The following is a 26,003-nucleotide window of genomic DNA, read 5'->3' as shown; positions in this document are numbered from 1 at the left end:
AGATCAGAGTGAAAGATAAACTTTAAAAAGTTCTTACATTAAGGTTATCATTGCCACAGTTTAACAACAGCAGTTCCAGGCAATGTGAGGGAGTGAGTTATTTGATGGACACACAAGCAAACATTACAAGACATTAAACTCTCAAATAGCCTAACGTGTTATGTTGCGTGCATCTCTCAATCCCACAAAACTGTCCATTCATTAGGCTCAGGGCCGGGATACAATGAATGCAATGGAATAAATGCACACAATTTTGCTGCGTAATACTGGAGAAATGACCTGAAGCATCTCAACTTTGTACAGTCCCAGCATTCAATGGTCCGGCCACCACGAAGGCTTCTGCAACTGAAGAAGCAAATACTTCGAAGAAATGTAGAAATGTGAATTGCTATGTCAGTAGGGGGTGCGATTTTGCTATTTCCCATCTTTCCGGTTTCGTCCCGTGACTAATTCCATTGGAAGTTTCAGAATAAACTTTTCTTTAAATGTTTCCTGTTTCGCCAGCAGTTTTTTCGGCGAATAAAGGGAAAATGGATTGCGTGGGTTGGCACCAGGGCACTCATTAACGCTCGATTTGTATAAATGTTTGCATTTAGAAACCTTTCCAATTCAGTCTAACGCCAGTAGCTTCTGCACCGCGAGAGACACCGCAGGGGAGTCCTCTAGCTAACTAACGTTAGCTTTTGGATGAAGCGCTGCATCAAAGAGTAAAACATCGAAGGTATGTTTATTTGCGTATTCTTAGTAGCTGTATATCCTTTCAGATATGTATCGTATTAAAATATTCGGATGTTCAGACTGAATATTACTAGCTATAGGTAGCTTGCTAAAAAGCTAAGATTGGTAACGTTAGCTCTCCTAGGAGCTATCTTTTTTTAAATGAAATAGATCATTGCTTTCAGCGGTCTCAAGCTCCGTGTAATTGAGGGCTGTGTGTATGTGCATTTTTATTCAAGCCCTCAGATCCTTATGATATAATTAGTTCAATTGTTTGCTGAATTAGTTTAGGTTTGCACTTATGTTTATGAAGTGAAATGTGTTATTTCGGTTGTCTAAATAATGCATATGCCTGAATTAGCAATTGGAATCAATTAAGGTAGCATTAATTGGATGGAATGAAAACCTGCATACACACGGCTCTCCGTGGCTGCGAGTTTGAGATCACTGCATTAGACTATCGCTTTTTTATTCAACGTAGCCGCCTCACAAAAAGTAGCTTAATTGAGCTTAGTATGTATTGATCAAACTGTTCTTCAGTCCTCAACCTTTAAATCTTCTTGGAGAAAAGATTGTCTTCAAAGATAAGAATCTGTCTTAGTGGAACCTTGTAAGGTGCACTGGGTCGACATTAGTTCATATCTTTCAAAATAAAAGTGACATAACTGTCACAATTCCTCCTGGTCATTGGTATAATATTAATGCAACTTTCCTAACTACGCATAACTATTTACGGCAATGCGTTTCACTCTTATTCTGGCGTTGTGCAATATGTTATTGGAAGATCATACACTCTATGGTCTCTACTACCTGTCCTTCGTACTTGTCGCTTCATTTTTCAGCAGCAGCGTCTTTCACAGTACAATTTATGATAAACTGCAGAATAACTGCAGAATAAGCTGCAATGGCCCCGCTGGTGTTACTGTGTCACTCAGGTGCCTCTTTTTGAAAGATGCAGGGAAAGAGCTTTTGATTGAGGCCGACTGTCTATGTCATGGTTCTGCAAGATTTAAACAGCAATATTGCTTCATTGTGAGTATTTTAAAAGGCAACGGAGTCTTGCTGGTGTATATTTAACCTCCTAAGACCCTGCGTCCTCAAACAAGAACATTACAAGTTGGCCTCCCTCAGCTCAAAACAATATTTCTCTGAAAAACAGAACTTTCAATTAAAATGAAATAAAATATATAACTTTACACATACAGTATTTAGAAAATATTTTCTCTGCAACATTTTTGTCATCCAGGACAATTATGCAACAAAAAAAAAGTTAAATACTTAAACTTTTTTCCCCTGGGTCTCAGGAGGTTAAATTAGCAATTGACTACCACTGGTAGGTATAAAAAAAAAAACAACAACAATGTTCACTCATTGGCAATGCCCCAGACTCTTCTACATATGTCCAAGTTGCTGGTAGTGCCTCAGGTAACAGGGGGCGCACTGTTGAAACCCACATTAAAGAGAGTAGGGCTACAAACCGGAGACGTTTGAACAGACTGCTTCACTTTCTAAATAATGTCAGCAATGTGCTATATCAGTGCAATTGTTGGGCCCTTGAGAAAGGCCCTTAACCCCACATTGCCCCCGGGGGTTTGGCCCCTGTTTAGTCTAATCAACTTTAAGTCGCTTTGGATGAAAAAGCCGCAGCGAAATAACTGTAATGTCATGTAATTCTATTAGAGGCTGTTTGCAGTATGTAAGGATTGTCTGCAGTCAGTGTAATGTAATGTAGTGTAATGTCAGGCAGTTTGTGGTATAATAATTTAGCTGTTCACATGATCTCCTGCCTTTCTAGGCTCAGCCACGTCACTGCTTCCTTTCAAAGTATTTCAGGAATTTGCTCAAGGGGCAACACGTTCACAGCGGTTCGGAGCTGAAACACATGCACGTTGGGCATCTCTGTAAGGCTTTGGTCATAATGTGGTTTATGTTTATCTGCGGAAAATAGATGCCTGCTTCTTTATTTCTACACTACACAAGTGAATTCCTCTGCTTTCATGTCAGCACTTGTGAAGTTTCTGCTGCTGGTTTATACCTGCATAGTAAAGTACATTAACTAAATTCCAAACTGTATTGAACCATTGACATAGCCTAAATTAAGTGTGCATCATAAGAATGTGTCTGTTAAGGGGTGTCAGATGGTGACAGATCTTTGGGTCTTTTTGAATGGCGCACCCCACAGTCTGGTATTGAATCCTTACTGTGTTGGTGCCTAAAATGGCTGACTGTAGCCTCACCCAGGGAGGGAGGGATCCAAGCTACAGGACTGTCTCCATCCCATTGTGCAGCAGAAATGTCTCTGTTTGGTTATGTTCCTGCTGTCTGCCTCCACTAGGCTCTCTGTATCATGCTCCTCCATAAGGGGTTGATTGTAATACAAAGCTCAGTTTTTCTTTTGGGATAATTTATTCAGCAAACACATTTGGAGAGGTGCTTCAAGTGCTCCGAGCTCTGCTCATGCTAATTTTGCTTGGGTAACTTTAGCAACCACCATCATTTGTGACTGTGTTGAGTTAGCATTCAGATACCAGCAGCTGGAGTTGGGAAAACTGGCACTGGACTGGAAATTGGCCTGTACTGGACCTGGCTGTACTGCACATTGACGCCAAAGTAGGCTACCGGCCTGCACTTCATATTTCGCATAGGTAGAGATGGTCTCTTCACGTATTTTACTTTGACTATGCATTTTATATGGTTGTTTGTAGATTATCCTTCTGGCTTTTATGTGCTGTTATTCCTATTTTGCACAACTGTTTCCATATGTTGATAATCACACTGCCAAAGATAGACATACACAGGACAGGGAGCCAGCTAAATAACCGTAATCGTAAATATTCATAATTACAAAGCAGAGTGAAGTAAACTGAATTCTGGGTGCAGAGTCTTCAAAGGTGGTCTTTAGTAAACAGTTAAATGGGTCTATTGTACAAGTTTAGACCAAAGATGTGTATTTATTTTGTGCAGACGTCTGTTTTCTTATTTTAAGCTGGTCTTTGGCGCATAGTTTTGTGAGATCTGTCCGTGAGCCGTTTTCCTCCCGCGGGGATCCCCGTGCTCAGAGGGCCCTGGCTCTGCTATAATCTGCTCACAGTCTGGGTTTAAGAGTTTCTTTTCCTTCCCTCTCTGATCAGAAGCGGTGTGTGTGGGTGCACTTACACGTGCGACGATGTCGAGGATATGTACAGTTTGTGCCTAAGAACTTACCGGATACCCTTTTATTTCTTAATCAACACGCACAGTTGAAAGGTTTGCTAATTGCAGAGGATTTTAGTAATTTGCAGCAGAAAATACATAGCTGCAGTTAAATGTTTAGTAATCTGTGGTTTGACAGAGGAAATAAGCTCTTGGCTCAGCATCCTCTAGAGTAAGATATCACAGTGTTAATGGCATGTTGCATACAACAAAATCTAAGGCACGCACTCAGAAGCATGTGGTTGGGCACATGAGAATGAAACTCTTACTGCATGTCGCTGACTAGTCGGCAAACAGTGTGACTCTTCCTGGTGGTGTGTGTTTGCGGTTTCTTTAAATGGCTGTTTTCCCCTGCAGGATGGAGCTGTGCGCTCCCGGGAGTGGTCGGTGTACTGAATGTTGATTGGGTGGTGGACTGCTGAAGGTCTTGGCTGCACACGGTGACTCCGCCCACTCGCTAGCCCTGCTCGCTGTGACTCCGCCTCTCTGCGGCTCTGCCTGGCTTTCGGGCTGAGATGGAGGAGTCAGCCAGCTGCCCCAATGTCAGCATCCCCTGCCACGATGAACAGAGAGACAAGAACAAGCGCTACACTGTGAGCGAAGTCGCCCGCGTCCTCGTAGTTCCTTCCACTTCCTCCTAAATGCCCCCCTCTCTGGAGTTACCCCATTCCCTGCCTCTCTCTAGTTATTTCCCCTGCAGCACATACCCCCACATAATCCCATTTTGGAAGCATTCATTTACAGTGACCCTGATGTGATCTCAGAGTTACATAAATTTAAAGTTACAGTCTGTGGCAATTTAACTTTAACTGAAATTGTACCACTGTTCAAATGCTTGCACTGTATATGACATGTTTGTGTGTTTTAGGATTCTGTATCTATAAACCAGACCCCATTCATGTTCATGTTTGCTTTTCTTCATTGTTTCACAGGTTTACAAAGTGATGGTCAGCGTTGGCAGGCACGAGTGGTTTGTCTTCAGGAGATACACAGAATTTGATAAGTTGCACAACACTGTAAGTGGCACGCTGATACCAAAGCTATCGAGTTGCAATTCACTGCTTGAAATTGTGAGTGCGTACAGAGCGTGTCTGTGTGGGGTAGTGTTGAGTTTCCTGCTCTCGTCTGTGACCCAGCGAGGGAGGAAGGTGAATGCCAAGGGCGGCTCTCCAGCTGTTAGCAGCGCTCTTCTACAATACTACCATGTATGGAAAAATCCGCTTTCCCAGGGTTTGTTGACCGTTGTATAATTATTGTGCTGTAAGCATTCCGTAACCAAGGGAAACGGACAGGTGGAAATGCCTGTGGAAATGCTCCAATCATCTGTTTGATAAATGTTTGTTATATGCCTGCCAAAGACTTTTAATTTTAGTGCTCAGAAATTGTGAATTGCTGAAATATGGACTCTCCTTTGTCTCTGCCTGTATCCCAAAAAAAGTAAATTTTTTGTTGATAGTTACGAAAACAGTTCCCTTCCTTGAATTTGAAGCTACCAGCGAAGAGAATATTTGGGGACAACTTTGATCCAGGTATTTTGCACTGCCAGAAGTACTGTTTGTCCGTGTGAGTATGTTTGCGTGTGTGCGCACTCGTGAGCATTTGCATATGTGTCTGTGTGTGTTTGTGTAGGGGTGCAACTTCAAGTGGTCTGTTGAATAATGCATGTAGGCATTCAAATCTCTCATGTCCTTGGGATGAAAGGCTTTTATGAACACTTGTCATTGAGTGTGTGACTGTAGTGGACATGACTCATAAGGGAGGTTGAAGGTGATGGACACACATTTGCAAATATTTCTCTCACACATACATACACACACACACACACACACCAATGTGAAAAATTGTAACCGACGCAAGTTCATTTTTGCAGGTAAACTTTAGTTTGGGAACCGTGCAAAGGCCAGAAGGGATCGGTTTTGTTTTAAATGGTTACACACTTTGATAGGTTTAAGTTATTTGGTTTGTTCAAGTTTTGTTTATATTAATTTAAATGTTCTCCATCAGAATTTATAAAGCAGAGGCGAGCAGGTCTGCATGAATTCATCCAGAGAATAGTCTCTCATCCTCAGCTCAGCAACCAGTGAGTTTCTATTTCATTGTTTCTATTCCTTTAGATTTGCTACATTTTTGCTAATCCTTTTGCCTAATTTTAATGTCATTCATGTCTTTTTAAGGTGAACTGTGTTTCTTGAGCAGTTTTTATCATGGTGGTCTGAGCTGATCTCAAAGCAGTTGTGTTGTGACGTCCTTATCCCTGGCAAACTGGTGTTACAGTTGAATTAAAGTAGTATTTTTCTTGGTACTTCCTGTGACATGGGACACCTTTCCTCTCCCTCCCTCTCAAACACCGACCCCATTTCCTCCAAAACACAGTCCTGATGTTCGAGCCTTCCTTCAGATGGACAAACGGAACAACCTCTCTGATGGCTCAGAAGATGAGGATGAAAAAGTAAGCACGGACTTGTTCATCTGTTCTTATGGTCTGTGCACCACCATCGGAAAGCTGCCTTTTTAAACAGGGGCACTTGAAAGGAACTTTCCTGTTTTTCACTTTCAACTTATAACCTTATAACTGAAAACCCTTATAACATGGAATACCCTTCCTGCAATGAAATGTATTTCAACACCGGCCATTGTAAACCAACCAGTATACAAATTATTGGTACATGCAGATATTTACAATATACAGGTTAATCACAAGGGGTGCAGGTACCAGCAAGTGAGCCTTCTATGCATTTTGGAAATTTTCAGAATCAACTACTGATTGTGCTGCTTTCACCTTTCCCTCTTTATTCTTTTCTTATCCTTTAATGCTCTGTGTCAGTCTTTATAAAGAAGGCTTCAAAATTGATAAATGATACATTCACAGGGGTGGTTCCTCATTGGCTGTAGTGCTATTTGGAAGGAGAAGGGTATTGGATGACAGGATTATCGCCTGGCTGATTGGACGCCTCGAGTCTGCAGGTGGCGACTGCATGTGTGCAGATTAGTTCAATGCTGAGGACTAAAATTCTCAATGTGTTTTCCAGAGCAGTCCCACCTCACGGGACATTAACCTGGGCCCTTCCGGAAACCCTCAGTGAGTATAAAACATCTTCTTTGAGGTTTGTTTTCTGCTCACGGAAAGGAGAGCCAAACATGCTGCCATACATCTGATGATAGAAAAGTGTATGCTTAAGGTTAACATCTAGTACATCGTTTTCTTGTTTGCATTTTACTGCTGTATTGACTTCAGTTTCCTATTGCATCTATGGTGTGTAATTCTCATTATAAAAATAAATATCAGTTGTTGTAGGAATTGGATATGAGTTTACACACCAGTGTAGGGTTATTCAGCTATGATTGTGTGAATCAGGAAAAGCCTTCCAAATGTTCAACACTTCTGCTGGACTCTCAACCCCCCAGTCCATGTCCGCAGTTCTTAATCTGACCAGGCCCGTACCAGAGCAGCAGGAACTGAGACTGACTGCGGTCAGGATCTTGGTAGTGATATGGCACACTGCTTCCTGCATTATTGGTTACACATGGCACGTGCAGTAAATTAATACTGTGCTACGCTTATTGAAAAGGAACATTGAATTACGACGTGTGACATGCTCACGAGAGCAGGAGAGGAATTTCTTCCAGGAATTTTGTGTGCAATATAAAATTGCTGTAACGGACTCTTGGAGGACTGTAACTGAGATAAGTTGAAAATGCTATGTGACCCTGGCAAATTTGATAGTATTTCGATTAAATCATCTCAAAGAAAAAAACAATTAGTAAGTACCTATTGATTGGAGCTCAACAAAATGATTGAGAATGGGTTAGAGCTGAAGCATATTTGTTGTGCCTTTAAAAACTTGTGTCCTGATCAGATTCGAAACACTGCATCATATTGGCCACCTACTGACCCTGCCCATTGCTAATGCAAAACCACTTGTGTTCCCCACCCAGGTTCTCATTGAAAAAATGAGCTCTCCGTTGACTCCTCTGAATAAATGAAATATAAATTAGATTATTCAATGGAACACTGTGATCTTCAGGGAAGAATGTTTAATGCTGACGATGAAATAAGCAGGTCAAAAACTTGGCACTCCTAAAACATAAACTGGCTGAGGAAAATAGGGTCTCAAAGTCAACTTAGGTAGATGTCCATGTCCTGACTGTGCAACTCTTAAGTCATGACTTACTTGTATATTTGAATAAATTCATGTGGTTGATGCTGGTTTTTACTGCATACAGTCAAATGGAAAGTTTAATTGTTTTTGTTCTGAACATTTTAGTGCGAAGCCCACAGACTTTGACTTTCTAAAAGTCATTGGGAAGGGGAGTTTTGGCAAGGTATGGTTGAACATTTGAAATTGTATATTAGCCATTTACATTAACAGTCCTATTTACATCCCACTCCTCTTCATAATTTCTGTTGCAGGTTCTCCTGGTCAAGTGCAAACTGGATAGGAAGTACTACGCCATCAAGGTCTTACAGAAAAGAATCATTTTAAACAGGAGAGAGGTAGCTGTGTTCATTTATATTGTTTCATGTTGTCATTGTAGGAATTGTTTATTTACTAAAATAAGTGAGGTATTTACACAGGCACTAATATTTACCCCTTTACATAAGGCATTTTTGCATGACCATATGCTTCACTCACTGCATTTTTAACAGAGTTGCTTTGTATTGATTTTACCAGTCATTGTATTTATACCTGTACTTAATACCTGTGTGTATACTTTACTGTATGCAGTAGGAATAAATGTAAAATTCTAGAATGCCCCCTCCCTCTCCCAGCAAAAGCACATCATGGCAGAGCGTAACGTTCTCCTGAAGAACGTCCAGCACCCTTTCCTGGTGGGGCTCCATTACTCCTTCCAGACCCGGGATAAGCTGTACTTTGTGCTGGATTTCGTCAATGGGGGAGAGGTGAGTGAGTTCATTCTGATGGGGGCTTTACGGAGGAGGAGCCACACCAAACCTGCTGCAACACTGGGGGGTGTTCGTGGGTGGGGAAGGAGGGGGGCACAGGCTGTAATGTCCACACGGTGCTAACTCAAGGGTGTGGGAGTGGAGAGGGGTGTTGCTTGTACAAGTAAAATAAAGTAATACTGGTCTTAAAGTGAATGAATTCAGAAGCCAGTGATGACAAGCTGGCCCATTAAAAGCACTCATAAAAATGTACTTGAAGTTTTTTGAACTGGCAGGCCCTCAGATGCAGAGACACATTTCCTGTTGCTTGTGCTGAGTAAGGTAATCGCACACATTTTACAAGTGTTCCTATAAAAGCTGTTCCCTGGCCTGGTGTTTTACATGCTGAAAGTGAGTGGTTTTTACATGTTACAGTGTTGTTTATGAACCTCATAATCGGATGGAATGAGGTCAGTAACTTTCTCTTCACACCCAAATTCTTAAGAGAGTGTACTATTGTACAGGGCCCAGTTGCACCAACTGTAAGTAAGAACCAAGCCTAGTTGTAATGTAAATTGCTACCCAGTTGTAATGTAAATTCCTAATGAATCATGTTGCCCCATACAACATGGTTAGAACGTAACCCGACATATAAACTAAATATTTACACAAGCCATTGGCGAGGAATAATAGTGTAATTAATAGTGTTTCCATGGCAGACCCATTTTAATATATTGTAGAATTGCTTGAAACCCTGTCTTTACCAAGTTATGAGTATAACTCGGTTGAAAATATTACTGTAAACCAATAGCTATGAAGCATGTAGTGTGAGGTTTACGTTTTAACTTAAGGGAGATCTTATGAACAGCTGGTACAACCTACCCAGAACACTGAAATTCAGCCAGTAAAATAAAAAAAAACTAAGTTCAGTTGAATTGCAACAGTTACTCTGTAGAATGTGCAAATTTTCAACACCCAAATTATAAATCTTCACATTGTACAGAAATTACTCTTGTGCTTTGCAGCTACCTTCAAACAAGGAACATGCATTTCTCTTGTATGGGTCCTGTCACTGGGTCCGGATAATGAGAGCACAATGTTTTTATTGTTACAAAATATGGTCTTTGTTTATCCATGACCTTTGAACCCTTGTCTTCCATGGGATTCCAGCTCTTTTTCCATCTTCAAAAAGAACGGACATTTTCAGAGGGCAGGGCCAGGTTCTACATCGCAGAAATAGCAAGTGCTCTGGGTTATCTGCACGCACTAAACATTGTTTACAGGTAAAAAAAAGCACTTTTATGTTTCTCCTCGTTTGGGCAGGTTTTGTATTGACTTTCACTTGACAGTAAATTATTATTTATTATTATTATTATTATTATTATTATTATTATTATGTATTTCTGTGTTTAAGAAGAGGTTCCCATCACATCACATACTTCTTCCTCATGGGATTTCAGTGATATATTTCTTTGTATTTCATCAGTCCACCCAATATGCAGTTTGACTGATTGAGTGCTCTGTGGTGAAGGAAAACTGTTTTCATGGTCTTCTCATTTTTATAGGGATTTGAAACCAGAAAATATTCTTCTCGACTTCCAAGTAAGTGCAGCACAGTCTTCGCAAGCCTAGTCTGTAAAGTTTGCATGAATTCAGCTTTGCCATAAGGGTACACTTGGTCAACTGGTCTTATATAATTTAAGCTTGTATTACATACAGTAATTATTCTGGGTCTTTTTGCAAAGTTTATCAAACCGTTTAGTGCAACACTGTGTGTCAAAGATATTATCATAAGTATTTCTCTACACCACTTTACATATTGTGTCTAGCATGTATTTTATATTTATAATGTTTTCCCCATTGTAGCAGCTGAAGCCATAGCTATTAAACCTGATTGGCTTTTTGGTTGGTAGTATGAGAGCGGACAAGGGGTTAGGCTTTTGCTCCTTGATGAGTCATCTGAGGACATTAAGATCCATTTTGATACTATGAGTCAGCTTTTATTTATCTACAGAACAATTGTATAGGAGCATTAGTGTAGTTATTTTATAGATAGGGTTTAGCCTGTGACATTAGCTCGTGTTGTGTTTTACATACAGCTCATTGAGAAAGAGGGGAACATGGCGGGTAGCTTTTCGGCTGACATTCCGCTGTTGCAGTGTTGGCTCACGAGAATGTGCAAACTTCATGACAAAATGCTGCTTGTGTGGAGAGTACCATCTGTAATGCGACTGTCTGCTTTTCTAAAAGAGCTGCATTGTCTAAATTGTTATGTGCCTGTCTGCCTCTTTTTAAGGGACACATTGTTTTAACAGACTTCGGTTTATGCAAAGAGGGCATATCCCACGATGAAACCACAAATACCTTTTGTGGAACACCAGAGGTAAGAAATAAATTGAATCTCTCATGTGAAAATATACAGTAGATTGTGTGAAAAGTGCTGGAGGGTGTGTATAATATTTTGATTACTTGTGGTGACAGTACCTGGCTCCAGAGGTCCTGAGGAAGCTTTCCTATGACAGTACGGTGGACTGGTGGTGTCTGGGTTCTGTCCTGTATGAGATGCTCTTTGGTCTGGTAGGCCACCTTTTCTCCACTTTGGTATCAGTTTGGTTCAGGGGTTAAGGAATGTGTTGCCAGCAAGTTGTGTGCTTATTTCTTACAGTTGGACAATTTTTTACATAGGATGAGAACCTCAGCAAAATTGTAACTGCATGACCTTTTTGAAATGTACTTTTATTTGAATGACCTTGGATAAGCTTTTGCCATGATTAAATGCTAAAGCTAATGTGTGTGTGTGTGCGTGCGTGCGTGCGTGCGTGCGTGCGTGCTTGCTTGCTTGCTTGCTTCTCGTACAGCCTCCATTCTACAGCAGGGACACCCAGGAGATGTACGACAACATCCTGCACAAGGCGCTGACGATGCGACCTGGAGCCTCGAGCGCAGCCTGGTCCCTCCTGCAGGGCCTGCTGGAGAAAGACTGCAGCAGAAGGCTGGGTGCCACAGAGGACTTCGTGAGTTTTCTTTCTTTTTTTGGGGGTGGGGGGGTGGGGGGGTGAGCAGTTAAAATTCAACTGGTAATATTGACTGCTATGCTAAAACGTATAGTCTTTTACTGCCTCTAGTGGTAAAATATTGTTGCTGCAGGAGCTGCTCACTCAGTCAACCCCTGAAAAACAATTAGTAAAGCAGTAAATTAAGGTTCTCTGAAGAAACATTCAATTTATCTGGCTGTTATTATTCATGAGACATGCCTAATTGAGGTATATCAAGACTGTGTTAAATGAGAACTGCTTTCATGAACTCTTTTTTTTTTAAAGAATGAAATAAAAAGACACAACTTTTTCACATCCATCCACTGGGATGACCTGGTACAGAAAAAGATTTCACCCCCGTTTAACCCTAACGTGGTACGTACCCCCACAGAACCCTCAGATTCCTACAGAAATCTAGTTTCCTGTGTCTGCTCATTATGGCACCTCTGATAATAAACATACACACAAATGAACAAATTCACATTACAAATGGTTCCTGAAGTGTTTCTTCAGGTTTCAGGCCCTATACCTAATGGGGTGCTATTTTTCCTGTAGGTGGAACAAGGCGTCTGGTTAGAGTTAATTTGATAACTATACTGAAATTGATATTTATTCTGAAAACCTGGCAGCAGGCTCTTTTGAATCCATCAGAGCCCAGCACTTTGATGTGTAATATAAAACTTTACCTTCATCTGTTTAATGTGTGTCATGCTTGGTCTCTGCTTGCCTTCAAGAACTCAACGTATGACATCACAAACTTTGACCCGGAATTCACAAACGAGATGGTTCCAAACTCACTCTGTAACTCCATCCAGCACTCTGTAGTCAACGCCAGCGTTCTGGAGGCTGATGACGCTTTCCTGGGTTTCTCCTATGCCCCGCCCTCCGACGACTCCTTCCTCTGAATGCCCCGGCGCCTTAAACCAGCTTGTGCCTCTCTTGCACCTGTGTGAATTCTCTAAGGGGCCTTTAAACTGCTGTATTTCTGCCTGGAGAAACTGGCCAAAAATGAGTTTGTATTTCAGATTTCATCAATCCCAACTGAGAGTAAAACATTCATCAACAAAGAGCACTTAGAGATAGTTTAGACAGCTGGCTGTGTTCACATTTCTTTTTAAAATAAACATCATAGGGCCACTAGTTCATGTTGCTGGGATACTGAGTTCCAGTGTGTTAGTGGTTCTGGTTCTGATGTTAAACGATGCTGTTGCTGTATCAGTGCTAACCCGCAGCCCCATAGTGTTTGGCAATTTCCAATGGCATCGCCCAAGCTGGAGGGATTTCGTTGGTGAGACTAGCCTCGTCTCACTGCACTCTAGCGCCTCCCCTGGTTATTTTCACACTTGCAGTCTGTTAGCCCATCTCTGTATAAAGTGTACAGACTCCTCCACTATGACTGCGCAGCTCTGTATGAGGTATAGTCCTCCGACTGCAGCTCGGCTGGTGGAGTGAGTGACTGTGAGCGGGAAGTGTGACCCGCTCTATCATAATCAGTCGTAAGTAGCGACGGCCAATTTCACATAAATCGATGTTTATGTAAAAATTATTTTGGGCTGTTTTAGGTTCATCTTCATTTTGCTTTCATAATCTGCATGTCGAATTGTGAATTCAGGGTAAAAATACATTTTTTAAGCTTTTAAGCGCAATGTGAAAGTAACACCTGAATGCATTATTTGGCCAGCTTGTCCCCTTCACCAGTCACAATCAATAAGCTGCACTCATGGCTACATGTTAATGTACTTGCCTTCATGGTCTGTATGTCTTAATGTCAAGAGTATATGTTCAGAGTAAAAAATATTGTTTTAAAGGGTTTATGCATAAGACGACGAGTTATAGCACCGGAGTTTCATTAGCCCAGTGTTGGTAATCTTTCAGCCTCATGTAACTCTCGCAACGAAACTTTGAAGCTGTTTTTCTCAAAAACATACTTTGGCGGCACTCAAAATGAAATGGGACGCAACCCCCTTGATTTCTGGAGTAGAGAGATAACTTTGGTATTGTTAGAAAGCTTACATTCTCCTGGTTTCTAAAAGTCAATACGACTGATTTTGATGGAGCAGGTCACAAGTGTGCGTCTGCACTCTCCCACATCCATGATGAACCAGTCTTTAGATGAGCCAACAAATTTGGCAAAAACAATAAAAAGAAGCTTTAGTTTGATTTGGGTTTAATGAAAACTAACTACATGAATATTAAATGGTATGTGTATAAACACATATGATTTCTAACCCTTTGCACAGTATTAGTCATATTCCACTATCACATATAATGTGGGCCTATATATTTTGTTAAAATCATAAGATTTTGCTAACATTTCAGTTGTCTTTATACATATTACATTCATTGTAAAGGTATGGGACACTTCATGCCGTCACCCAGTTCTCAGTAATATTTGTTCTATCTGCTGTAGTTCAGAAACACAATCACAGAAATGTACTTGCACTTAACTTGATATATAGAAGACTCATTGATTTAAAAATGTAACCATAATATTCATAAATATGTTAAGCTCAAAGCCATATTTATGTTAAATCTCTTGTTGTACTGTATTTTTCCTCTTACTCTGGACCGAAAACCTCATTTTTAGCTCAAATCTGCTGCTCAAACTGCATCTCATTCTATGTACAATCACTTGGATCAGGAGTGTTAAAAAGTCCTGGGGGGCCACAGGTTAATGCTAACCCTGGGGGGCACAGATTCTACATGGCTTCCCTTCAGTCCACAGTTATTTTAGGCCTTGGGAGCAAGGTGTGGTCTGAAATGTGTGTGGACTCATAGATGAAGTTTCAAGAGTTAGAACACTCAACGATGGCCTTCCTGGGGTTTGACACCCCTTGTTTAAATTTTTGAGCCAGGTAAAGATTAATTGTGTTGTGTATATTGTTTAGTTTGTCACTAATGGGTAACAGAAGGAAAATTGAATCTATTTCAATATATTGTAAATGTGACATATGAAAATATGAATATATTTCCCAGCATTGTATTTTTACGTATTGCAATATCTGAAGAGTTTTTGTATTTGCCCACATATTTTGATGTGTTACTATGTCTTGATAAATCTGTTTTATGTCAGAATAGATATATTTTCAGTATATTTAATTTCCCTATGGGATTAATAGGGAAATGAACCTGACATGGTATTAGTTTAACAATAACATTAAAATGAAGGGGGAAGTGTACAGTACCGCAGCATGAATGAGGGTGCAATAAGTGCTATTGACTTTGCCTCAGCCAGCTGGTGTTTGAAAACCACACTGGGGGCTACCAATTGCCAATGGTCCACGGTGTTCCCAAAGGTGGACCCACCCAAAGTGCCCTTAAAGGGTGAACAGTCACACTTCCCTTTTTATTTTATTGTACTTGTATTCTTAACATCAGCAATTTCTGCAGTAGCTGGTTCCCATTTAATATATTGCAGATCAAGACTGTACAGTAGTATTCAGTGTGTCATCTGCATATTAACGCTTGAATGAAATTATCCTGCAGTATTTGGTGATCTCCCTCATTAGTAGGAACTGTGCCATGTCACAATTTGTACCTTTGCTGTCTTGTAAAGCTTATTTTTGTCTGCAATGATCAGTCTTTGAAGATTATAGAACAATTAGTACCTTTAACTGTACAATTACAAATGTTCTCAGTCTTTCTTCTTGTGTGTTGCTTTTTATTATTAGTGGCTTTAATGTTTATAATAAACCACAGATCAAAGTAAAAAAAATCATGAGTAAAAAAAATCGTGGATTTGTTTAAAAGAAATGTAAAACAATTTTTAACAAAGCTCTTGGACAACTGCTTTCTGTTAAGACATTCTGTTGTAACGTAATATTATAAAATGATCACTCTTAGATGGCATCAAGTGCCAAGAGCTTCAAAAACAGCAGATCCTAGTAAGAATTAGGGATGTGACAAATCATCAGTTTTTGTAACCGGTTACCATCCCGTTTTTTAAACTTAACCGGCTAACCGATACTGCTTATGACCGCTTGGGGTCCTATTTATTTATTTTTAAACTGAATTACTGAGAAATTTTATTGCTTTTTTTTAATTTTGGGCCATGTCAATAATTCAATGTCAACATTGTAGGTCAGCCTAATTGCCAAATTAAATATTTACATTTACATTGACGTTTTGCAGTGTAACCTCACAGGTGTAGAAATCCCTGTAGTTTACGTCCACTGGTAGATCGTGTGTCATTTTTTTAAATGCATCGGTTAAAATAACTTCATGTTTTCATCCTTCATCCCTATGGCTTCTGCCTGCCAGACTAGATTTGCATGTAATCTGTAAATATGCTGCGGATGAAGAAACATAGAATAAGAGAACTAATATCTACAGAGTTAAAACGCACACAAAATATTTGACAACAAAAGTAATGTAGCTTTCAATTCCATGTGGTGTTTGCATTCTTAATGGCCGCCGATTGCTAGGCCCTTAAACCTGCATTGCTCCAGGTGAGGATTGTCTCCTGCTTAGTCTAATCAACTGTACGTCGCTCTGGATAAGAGCGTCTGCCAACTGCCAATAATGAAAGATAGGTTCAGTTTGCCGGTAGTTTGAATTAACTTGTCAGCGAATAAACACGGATCTTCTGTGAACCTTAAGAAACGATATAACGTTACAATAAGCCATAAGGCAACCAACAGCTTCATAAATTATTTAATAACTCTAATACTGTAGCATTCATTTCCCTGTGGTGTGTGCATTTTAAACCCCCTGAAATAGCCAGATTGCTTGCTCAAGCTACTGAAGCTTGTCAATTGCCAGTTTAGAATAGTTTAGAACCGCAATAATATACCTAGTGATGAACGTGCATTTATTTTAGACTGAGCTTACCATTTCACCTTCAGAAAAAAAATAACGGTTATCGATTATAAATTTTTTGCAACCGGTTAACCGTTCACACCCCAAGTAAGAATCGTTATTTGTCTCAGATTTTGGTGATGGTGGCCTTGAATTGAGCTTCAGACATCTCCACTAGTTTGTGAATGTCACAGCAAGTTGGTTAGCATGCTAAAAGTTTGTTGTTTTTTCAGTGTTTACACTACGTAACCGGTCAACCACCATTGTGTAGAGATAAAAATGAAAAACACAGGCTCACACAGCTTAATTTTATTGATACAGAACTACAGCAGGAAAATGCATTTTCTGTCATAAATCAAACAAAAATGCTACTGATGAATACCAGTCAGATGGTTGCGTTTTTTTCCAATGAATATCCACAAAACAAAATTTAAAAGGGGAAGCTTGCGTCTGCAATGAAGCATGTCTATGGGTTCCTTTTTCAGATGGGGTCAGTTGGCTGAAGTGTTGATTTGATTGAAGAGTTTATCTTTGATAACCTGTGACATCAGACCGTGGATTGCTTCTATGGTTGTTTTGCAGCTAAAAAAAGAGGATAATAATGTTCGCATTTTTGAAGGCAGAGGTGGTGATATCTGTACTGATCAGAATGCATCTTAAATTCACATTATTTCCAAAATGTTCAAAACACTTTAACCCTTAACACATACTTAGCATAGATGCTGACTGTATGAAAATGATTGAGTATTAATAAAAACCATACACTTAAAATAATGAACAGGCCATTAAGCCCAAAATGCTTCAAACTTTTTCTACCACCAAACAATACCTAGTGCTCACTGTTGACCTGCAAACTAGATCGTATCAAGCACCCTATTAAGCCTGGTCTTGTCGTAGAGTTTCTGCCCCTACTACATGACCTGGCAAGCTATTCCACACAACAAACTATTTTGTGAAGAAATACTTCCTGATGCCTGTGTGAAATTAACATTTAGTGAATTCCCATCATGCACTGCAGTCAAGTCTTGTCATACGGTCATGCCTCATCAGTATATTATCATATATTATTTTGAAAAAGAAACCTAAAAACATATGTAAATGATTAAGTTCATTATGAAATGAAAGGTTTGAGCACTCACACTCACACTCACACTCACACTCACACTCACACTCACACTCACACTCACACTCACACTCGCCACGTTAAGCTGTAGGGGGCACTGCCTCACCTGTCTCGTGTGGCCTTGGCCAGTTTGTCCTCGGACTTCCTGTCGTGGGTGTCCAGCCCCAGCATGAAGCTGCCCCTCCCCAGCTGGGCCTCGGACTGCTCCAGCTTCTCCGACAGGTCAAACACCTGGCCCGTGGTGTAGTCCGAATTCTGAGGAGTGGAAGACACTGGTGGATCTTGCCCCACCTTCCCCAACATGCCACAGAGCAGCAGTGTACAGAGCATAACAATAAAAATCATCATCATAATAGGCATATTTTGCCATTTTGTGCCAGAATGCTCACCACACATCAGCTGAGGAGAAGAGAGAAGAATGTTTAGCCTGTTAAATTGGGGGATGGTGGCAGGTTGAGAATTTAAAACCAGGACACCAGGGAACCCCCTACTCTTTGCGATGAGTTTCATGGCACCTCTAATGAGTGCAGTGAGTCAGACCTTGGGTTAAAGTCCCTTCCGAAAGACGGCATATCCTGCAGTGCAGTTTCCCGGTCACTGCACTGGGGCGTTGGGGCATATTTGACTAGAAGGAAGATCGCCCCCTCCTGGCCCACCATTTCCAGCAGCAACAGTACTTATACTCTCGTTTAAGTACTAACTCAGCCCACACTTGCATAGCTTCCACCAGTCAGCAGGAGCAGGTGGCAAGGCTGCAAGGCTGCAGGCAAGGACACAGAACACACTGTGGTCGTGTTGGGGTTCACTCACGGTTAGCAGGCTTGACGAGCTGAGGGTGTTCACCCAGTATTTGTTCCAAAGGAGCTCCAGCAGCTTGCGGTCCAGTGATGATTTGAAATACGTCACCTCCAAGGCATAGTACCTAATTACAAACACAGCTCAGTGAGGATAGAGATGGTATCTGTGTAACAGGTTAGGAATACATATTAACTCAGTGGCAAGCACACAGACACCAAGGAAGGGACAATAGGAAATGTACTGTATAGGCAATGTAATATCTACACTGCCATTTGTAAATTATGTTCAGAATTAAAGGTACAATAGGTAATTCCGGACTTCTAATGGTCAACACGCTCAAACCACAACACTGTTTATCCCACCCCTTCTCTGTGATAGCGCTGATGTTAAACCCCCCCTGAATTTAAGGAAAATAAACACAGGCAGAGGGTGAGTTAACATGTCAGTTGGCCTTTTTCAATGATAGGAAGGGATTTACAATGGTCTTGTAACAATGTTTTAACACAAAAATCTTACCTATTGTACCTTTAAATCATAGTACTACACAAGGATTCAAGGTTTGTCAACACCTTTCAGCAAAATGCCTGAATTGTAATGTAATCTCAACTCTGTGTAAAAGCATCTGAGTAGTGTAGGTGAGGTAATGAAAATATTTCACTGCTGGAAGGAAGTGCTTGACCCTGGTTTGCAGTGATGAGACTCACTGTTTGCAGTGGACACCGAAATCTTCGATCTTATTCAGTGGAATGGTCTGGTACTCTGAAGGTCCCTCGTCTGGGGGCTTGTAGCCCTGAAATCAAACAGGATCAAAAGTGAGATTCTTTCCTCCCCCCCCTTTTTCCTCAAATCACTTTTGAAAACCATGTCTTATATATATATTTTAATCTGTTCATAATGCAAAGAACAATCTTGACTGGTCTTTTGAGAAGAGATGGTATTCACCCCTTGTGGGAGGGTGCTGCTCTTCTTTCTAGAAATTTATCGTATAGTCTCAGAAATTCAATTTCTTGACACACCAGAGCCAAGGCCAGGCAGCAGACCTTCTGTCTTACGCAGATTTCTGCTTGTTCCCAAGAACTGCTGCTCAGGTTTCATACTACTGAGATAGTGTCTGTACCCGACCTAAATTAAGCCTTGCAAAAAAGCCCATTAAAGGTGTTTCTATGGCTAATCTAAAAAGAAATCAGACCCTGTCATTCTACTTATAATGTGGCTAACCAAACAGAGCTAAAAATTGGATTGATTAATATCAGATCACTAGCTTCCAAAGCAACTCTTGTAAATGAATTAATAACCGATCATCAAATTGAAATCCTATGTTTAACTGAAACTTGGCTTAAACTGATTAATTTAATTGCCCTAAATGAATCCACCCCGTGAGTTATACTCACGTTCCCCGTCTGACGGGTCGTGGAGGAGGTGTTGCTGCTGTATATAATTCCAATCTCCATGCAACTTTGAAATCTGGCTTCGATTTTAACCTTTTTGAAGTGCTTGTTCTCAGTTTTGCACATCCGGACAAAAAAGCAGTCAGTTTTGTCCTTGTAATTGTAATTGTATACAGGCCACCAGGGCCATACAGTGGTTTCTTACTTGAGTTTGCCGATTTCCTTTCCAGCCTCGTTGTTAATTCAGATAAAGTAGTAATTGTAGGGGATTTTAATATTCACATGGATAGTGAAGATGATCATCTCAGATCAGCATTCCTCTCTATCATTGAATCTATTGGCTTTGATCAACATATATATCAGTCCACACATTCCCATAACCATACTCTCGATCTGGTCTTAACTTATGACACAGAATTAGCAAATATAGCAGTCATGCATAAAAATCCTGTGTTATCATTATTTAATTACTTTTCAAATTTCACAAGTTTGTCATGTGACACCAGATTCTACTTTCTACTTTAGCCATAAGCCTTCCTCCAGAACTGCAAATGCTTTTATTAAGGAGCTCCCAGACTCGTTTGTGCACTGCAGGGATTTCCTTGGCTCCAGCCAAAATGCATACACAACTAGCATTAACTCAATTGATCAGCTGACTGACAACATAAATAACATACTTTGCAGAACCCTGGATACTATCGCACCTCTTAAGAAGAGAAACGTTTGCCATAAGAAATTAGCACCTTGGTACAATGACCATACTCCTGCTCTCAAGCAAGCTTCCCGCCAACTTAAGCGCAAATGGTGCTCTACAAAATTGTAGGTATTCCTCCATGCCTGGAAAGACAGCCTACTAACCTATAAATATACCCTCTCCACAGCACATTCATCATATTTCTCTACCTTAATTGATGAAAATAGAAACAATCCTAGGCACCTGTTTAAAACTGTTGCCAGACTGACTAAGAATCATGTTGATCCCTGTGTCTCAATATCGTTATAGTAGCATGATTAGTATAGTATGATTTCATGAATTTCTTTGATGACAAAATTATAAAAATGAGGGACAAGATTTTCTTCTGCCACCCCTCCTATAGGGTCTGTTCTTCCATCCACTCAACAAATAGATGCACAATCCTCGGAACGACCGATGGCCTATCTGAACTCCTTTACTCCAATAGAGCTCATTGAAGGCTTTTGAAGGAGCTACTACCAGTGATTGGAGCACCATTCCTACATATTGTCAATGCTTCTTTAGCATCTGGACACATACCACAGACTCTTAAACTTGCAGTTATCAAACCACTTCTTAAGAAGCCAAACTTAGATGTGAATGATTTGTCCAACTACAGGCCCATTTCGAACCTCCCGTTCCTGTCTAAAGTACTAGAAAAGGTCATTTCAAAACAACTTTGTTCATTTCTGCACCCCAATCATGTATTGGAAGTTTTTCAATCTGGTTTTAGACCCTTCCACAGCACTGAAACAGCAAGGTCAAAGTACTCAATAACCTACTCCCCGCTTCAGTGGCTGCATCTCTGCACTTGTGCTTCTAGATTTAAGTGCAGCATTCGCCACAGTTGATCACCTCATCCTGTTGGATAGACTTGAAAATGTTATAGGCCTCTGTGGACAGACTCTTTCTTGGTTTAGATCATACCTATTCAGACCGATATCAATTTGTGCTTTTAACAATGACTCCTCGTATCAATCCATGGACAAGGAGTACCACAAGGATCTGTGCTTGGGCCCTTGCTTTTCTCTCTATATATGCTTCCCCTGGGACAAGTTATGTGCAAACATGGCATTAACTTCCACAGCTATGCTGACGACACACAGTTGTATCTATCAGTCAAACCTGAGGAAGTTGTCCAGCTTGTGGACAACTTCCTCAGGTTGTCCACAAGCTTGTCTTAAAGACATAAATGGAAGACATAAATGGATGCTTGTCTTAAAGACATAAAGAAATGGATGAATCACAACTTTCTTTTGCAAAACAGATAAGACTGAGATAATGGTAATGGGGCCAAAGTCCTTGAGATTGAATCCTAGAAATTATCTGATGATATGCCAAACACCAGATCTTGCATTTGATGCACATATTAAAAACATCTCTCAGGTTGCTTTTCATCACTTGAGGAATATCTCCAAAATTTGGAAGTTACTGTCCCTAAATGATGCAGAAAAGCTAGTCCATGCTTTTGTTACCTCAAGATTAGATTACTGCAATGCTCTTTTGTCTGTCCTCTCTGAAAGGGCTCCAGCTAATTCAAAATTCAGCAGCTTGTATTCTTACTAGAACAAGGAGATTTGAGCACATCAGCCCAGTGTTGGCTTCACTTCCCTGGCTGCTTGTTAAATTCCGAATTGATTACAAAATACTACTTCTGACTTTTAAAGCCTTACATGGGCTTGCCCCTCTGTATTTAAACAATTTACTTAATCCTTATACACCCTCACGAATACTCCGTTCACAGGGTGCAGACCTCCTTGTGATTACTAGAATAACGAAAAGTTCCATAGGTGGTAGAGCCTTTTCCTTATCGTGCTCCTTTCCTGTGGAACAAATTGCCTGCTCATGTTTGGGGGGCAGACACTATAATCTTATTTAAAGCTAGGCTAAAAACTTATCTCTTTAGTCTGTCCTATAGTTGAGGGGCAGGAGTGGGTGGCTGGCATAAGCTATAGAGTCTCTGGTGGACTTGGCGGTCAGTGCTGTCAGTGGATCATTGTTGGTAGTGCTGTGTTAAGCATAACCAGTCATGGTCTGGTGGTGACTGTCTCAAGCCTGCCCTCATTGCTGTGTTGGCCACTGCCTCCGTTTCCCTTAGCTATGCTGCCATAGCCTTATTCTGCCGGGGTTCTCCTTATCGCACGCAGGCACCTCTCCCTCCTGCTGCGATTGATCAATTACTATCTGGACCCCCTAACAATGTTACTTTCCTCTTCTCCCCACTCTGGGAACCTGCCTGGAGCGCTAGCCCTTTTCCCGCACACCCCCTCCTGCCCGGAGCTCCAGCTGAAGACCAGCCGTACAACTGATTCAGCCGTAGCACCAAGCCTGTCCCCTTGCCTGACAGTGCCACCCATTGCTGTCAAACCGGTGTCAACCAGCAGCAGATGGGTTCCCCTACTGAGTCAGGTTCTGCTCAAGGTTTCTTCCTGTTGCGCTTGATTGATTGATTGATTGTATGCAACACTTGGATCCAGGATCATATTTGTCATTATTACATTACTGTGACCCCACTGCGTTGATACCTTGGGATATGTTCTGAAGGCTCCTAGATTGACTTTTCCAGCAGAGATGGTTCGGGTTGGGTCAATCTGCAGGAAAAGAAAGTGATGTGCGTTGAGAGGTGCACCAACTCATCATGGCCTCAGGTTAGCCACACTGAATAAAACACTTTTATTACCTAAAAAGGCTTAGCCATGTACGCCTGGGTTAATACAGCATACATAACCACCTGCATCTGCAGGGCTAAAAAAAACTGAGGTAACGTCCTCCTACAGGCCAGAAACTAATGACATGTCCAATTACATCATTATATTCATTATTCACACACACACACACAGGCACACACACACAACAAAAATATTAATTATGAAATAATTAAATATAAATTAGCTTTGAGGGTGTACTGAAGAATTTGCCATTTTAATTGCAAAATTCAAAAGCTACTGCACTGCATAATACACACTGTTCAGCACAAAGCTAATATATAAGATAGTCCAACATTTAATTGATTTTCAGATTTATTACTTATTTAAGAATATCTGAACGCAGAAGATGCAACAACTGCAATTGCAGACTGGAGAATGGCAACCAACACTCACCAAAATGCACAGAGATCGTGGACCTTCAGATGGGTACCAAAACTTTTGGGAGCCAACCAGGTGAGAAAAGTAGCCAGTATAATAAACTTATAAAACATTGGCATTCCTACCCCCGTTTTACATCTGCCTCATGGCAACAGTGCATTTCATTTTGAGCGAAAATTACCTAGAGTAAACTGTCTGTTTAAATTTGACTGCACTTACTACCACTGCCACAAAAGGCTCCTGGAACTGCTGGTTGAGCATCTGTGTGCTGACGTCAATGCCGGACAGCCAGCAACCGTAGCCAGGGTGACTGTGGTACCAGCCAATGGCGTTCTCTAGGCGTCCAACCTAATTATGTGGGGAAGACAAGAAGTCAGCTTGGTCAAAGGATTTAGAGAAACAGTCTTTGAGAAACAGAACTCATTCATCTAAAACAGTTATTTATTAATTACGTGCATAACTTGACATTAACTCATTAAACATTCACTTCATAAACACAGAATCTAGGTTGGTTTCTAGGCCTCAGCTTATAAAGTGTGAAACAATTAACAGTATTTTACATCCGCAAAAACACATTCAGGTAAGGTTAGGTAATATCTGAAATGTTGAGATGCCTGACCTGTTTGGCATTCTCGATGTACGCAGCCATGTACTCGTAGGCTGCTGCTTGCGCGTTGACACGGGTCTCGGTGCCCTCCACTGGCAGAGCGAAGCTGTCCATGATCATCATAGTCTCCCCGTCCACTTTCCCCAACATCAACCCCATCACCTCCAAATTCCCACCGGACCTGGCGTGCATCACCATTTTCAGCAGTGCCAGCGCAGAAATCTTGCAGTACTTGAAATAGTGGTGGCTGAAATCAAATAAAGTAAGAAATACAATTACAACATACAATTAACAATCAAGTTAGTAATGCGAAACTGTATCTTAAGTAACGTTAAAAGGTCAAATTAGCTAGTGTTCCCGTCGACTTGACGTTACTATATAGCTAGACATCATAATCCTGCAGGCTAACTAATGCTGGGCATATGCATATATACAAGTTACATTTATATTATCAACCTTTCCCTATCAAACATGTTAGCTAAGTCGGGTAACCTTTTCGTTAGCTTGCTCGAGAAAATAACATAGTAGGCCGTTAGCCAACGTTAGCCAACGACTAAAAACGTTGAATTACATCTGTGGAAAGCTCATTCATATGAATAAACACTCACTCTTTTGTCCATGGTTTAGCCGCAAGAATTTCCTGTTGTTGTTTCTTGTCATATTTATAAATTTCATCTATGCTCTGAACTTCTTGCATACTGTTAGAAAGCTCCCAGGTCTTCTGGGCCATGCTGCTACCAGCCATTTTTCCAAACGTTCAATAAACTTCTTTTCACTAATGTGTAAAATATGCGTAAATGTCTAGTTATCCAAAACGGCTTTACATGCAAAGGTGTCCACGTGCCATGAAGGTAAACAACTGTAGTTGTTGAAAATATACATTAGTTTGCTAAACCGCTAGCTAGCTTGGTCCGGTTTGCCGACATACAACCAAAACATCCATGTCAGTAGACTGTACCACAACTGTGGAAAGGGAAACAAAGAATCCTTGGAAAAATCTCTCATCCAAATAATATATTGTATAAGATATAATATATTTATATTGCGCCCCATCTAAATCCAGAAAAATCATATTTTCTATATGCGTGTATTTAATGGTGTAGTTTTATTTATTTATTGTTTTTATTTTGCAAACGTATCATTCTGAATGGTTCGGTCTTAAACGTCATTAGCAATGCAATCAAACTGAGGACGAAAAAGGTAACAGCGTCCTCCACTGGTGGACACTAGCATTTATAGTTTAGCAATTTAATCATTTACAAATAATACGGCTTGTTATCCACAAAATTTAAATAGGAGCAGGTGCATACACATATGCTGAAAATACATGAATAGATTAACATAAAATAAAGTATACAAAGCAAGGAGTTTCCATATATGTATAGTTACACATGCAGAACGGTGCATGACGGTTTCTGAATTCCTGCGTGAATTGTTTTTGGAGCCCAGTCTTTGAGCATGACACATTGTAGTTCAATATATCGATAAGCCAGTGCATAAAAGAAACCAAAATTAAACTATTTTTCCTGCTCCGCTACTGAAATGAATGAATAACCACAACCTTACAAATCATTTTTATTTCACTCCAGTCCAATAGATGTCGCCGTACAAGTATTTTCGCAGTTATTTGCCATTGGCGAAC

General features: G+C 40.6%; 2 protein-coding genes across 5 annotated transcripts; one reads left to right on the top strand and one right to left on the bottom strand.

The window, feature by feature from the left end:
• The first annotated feature begins 455 nt into the window (after nt 1-455).
• Nucleotides 456-15,469, top strand: LOC133136949 (serine/threonine-protein kinase Sgk3-like). 4 transcript variants are annotated; one of them, XM_061254843.1, is made up of 18 exons: nt 456-721; nt 3,235-3,362; nt 4,267-4,502; nt 4,842-4,925; nt 5,366-5,438; nt 5,914-5,989; nt 6,283-6,358; nt 6,939-6,988; nt 8,175-8,232; nt 8,321-8,404; nt 8,681-8,812; nt 9,965-10,077; nt 10,360-10,396; nt 11,091-11,177; nt 11,276-11,371; nt 11,653-11,808; nt 12,115-12,204; nt 12,564-15,469. In XM_061254843.1, exons 3-18 carry the CDS (start codon nt 4,425-4,427, stop codon nt 12,732-12,734), a joined length of 1,461 nt encoding a protein of 486 aa, XP_061110827.1. In that variant the 5' UTR covers nt 456-721; nt 3,235-3,362; nt 4,267-4,424; the 3' UTR covers nt 12,735-15,469. The 4 variants fall into 4 exon arrangements, with proteins under 4 accessions (XP_061110827.1, XP_061110828.1, XP_061110826.1 ...); XM_061254844.1 differs by having other exon boundaries at nt 3,231-3,362; XM_061254842.1 differs by lacking the exon at nt 3,235-3,362.
• Nucleotides 15,470-16,920: 1,451 nt separating this feature from the next.
• cops5 (COP9 signalosome subunit 5) lies at nt 16,921-25,331 on the bottom strand. The gene is made up of 8 exons (XM_061254800.1): nt 24,970-25,331; nt 24,374-24,608; nt 23,974-24,102; nt 23,194-23,259; nt 19,252-19,337; nt 18,560-18,671; nt 17,856-18,004; nt 16,921-17,208 (listed from the first exon to the last, which is right to left on the bottom strand). Exons 1-8 carry the CDS (start codon nt 25,104-25,106, stop codon nt 17,118-17,120), a joined length of 1,005 nt encoding a protein of 334 aa, XP_061110784.1. The 5' UTR covers nt 25,107-25,331; the 3' UTR covers nt 16,921-17,117.
• Nucleotides 25,332-26,003: the final 672 nt, after the last annotated feature.

This window comes from Conger conger, chromosome 9, assembly GCF_963514075.1.
Source record: "Conger conger chromosome 9, fConCon1.1, whole genome shotgun sequence".
In the NCBI taxonomy this organism is placed as follows: domain Eukaryota; kingdom Metazoa; phylum Chordata; class Actinopteri; order Anguilliformes; family Congridae; genus Conger; species Conger conger.
Note: the sequence above shows the minus strand (reverse complement) of the source record. Positions and strands in the feature narration are given on the sequence as shown.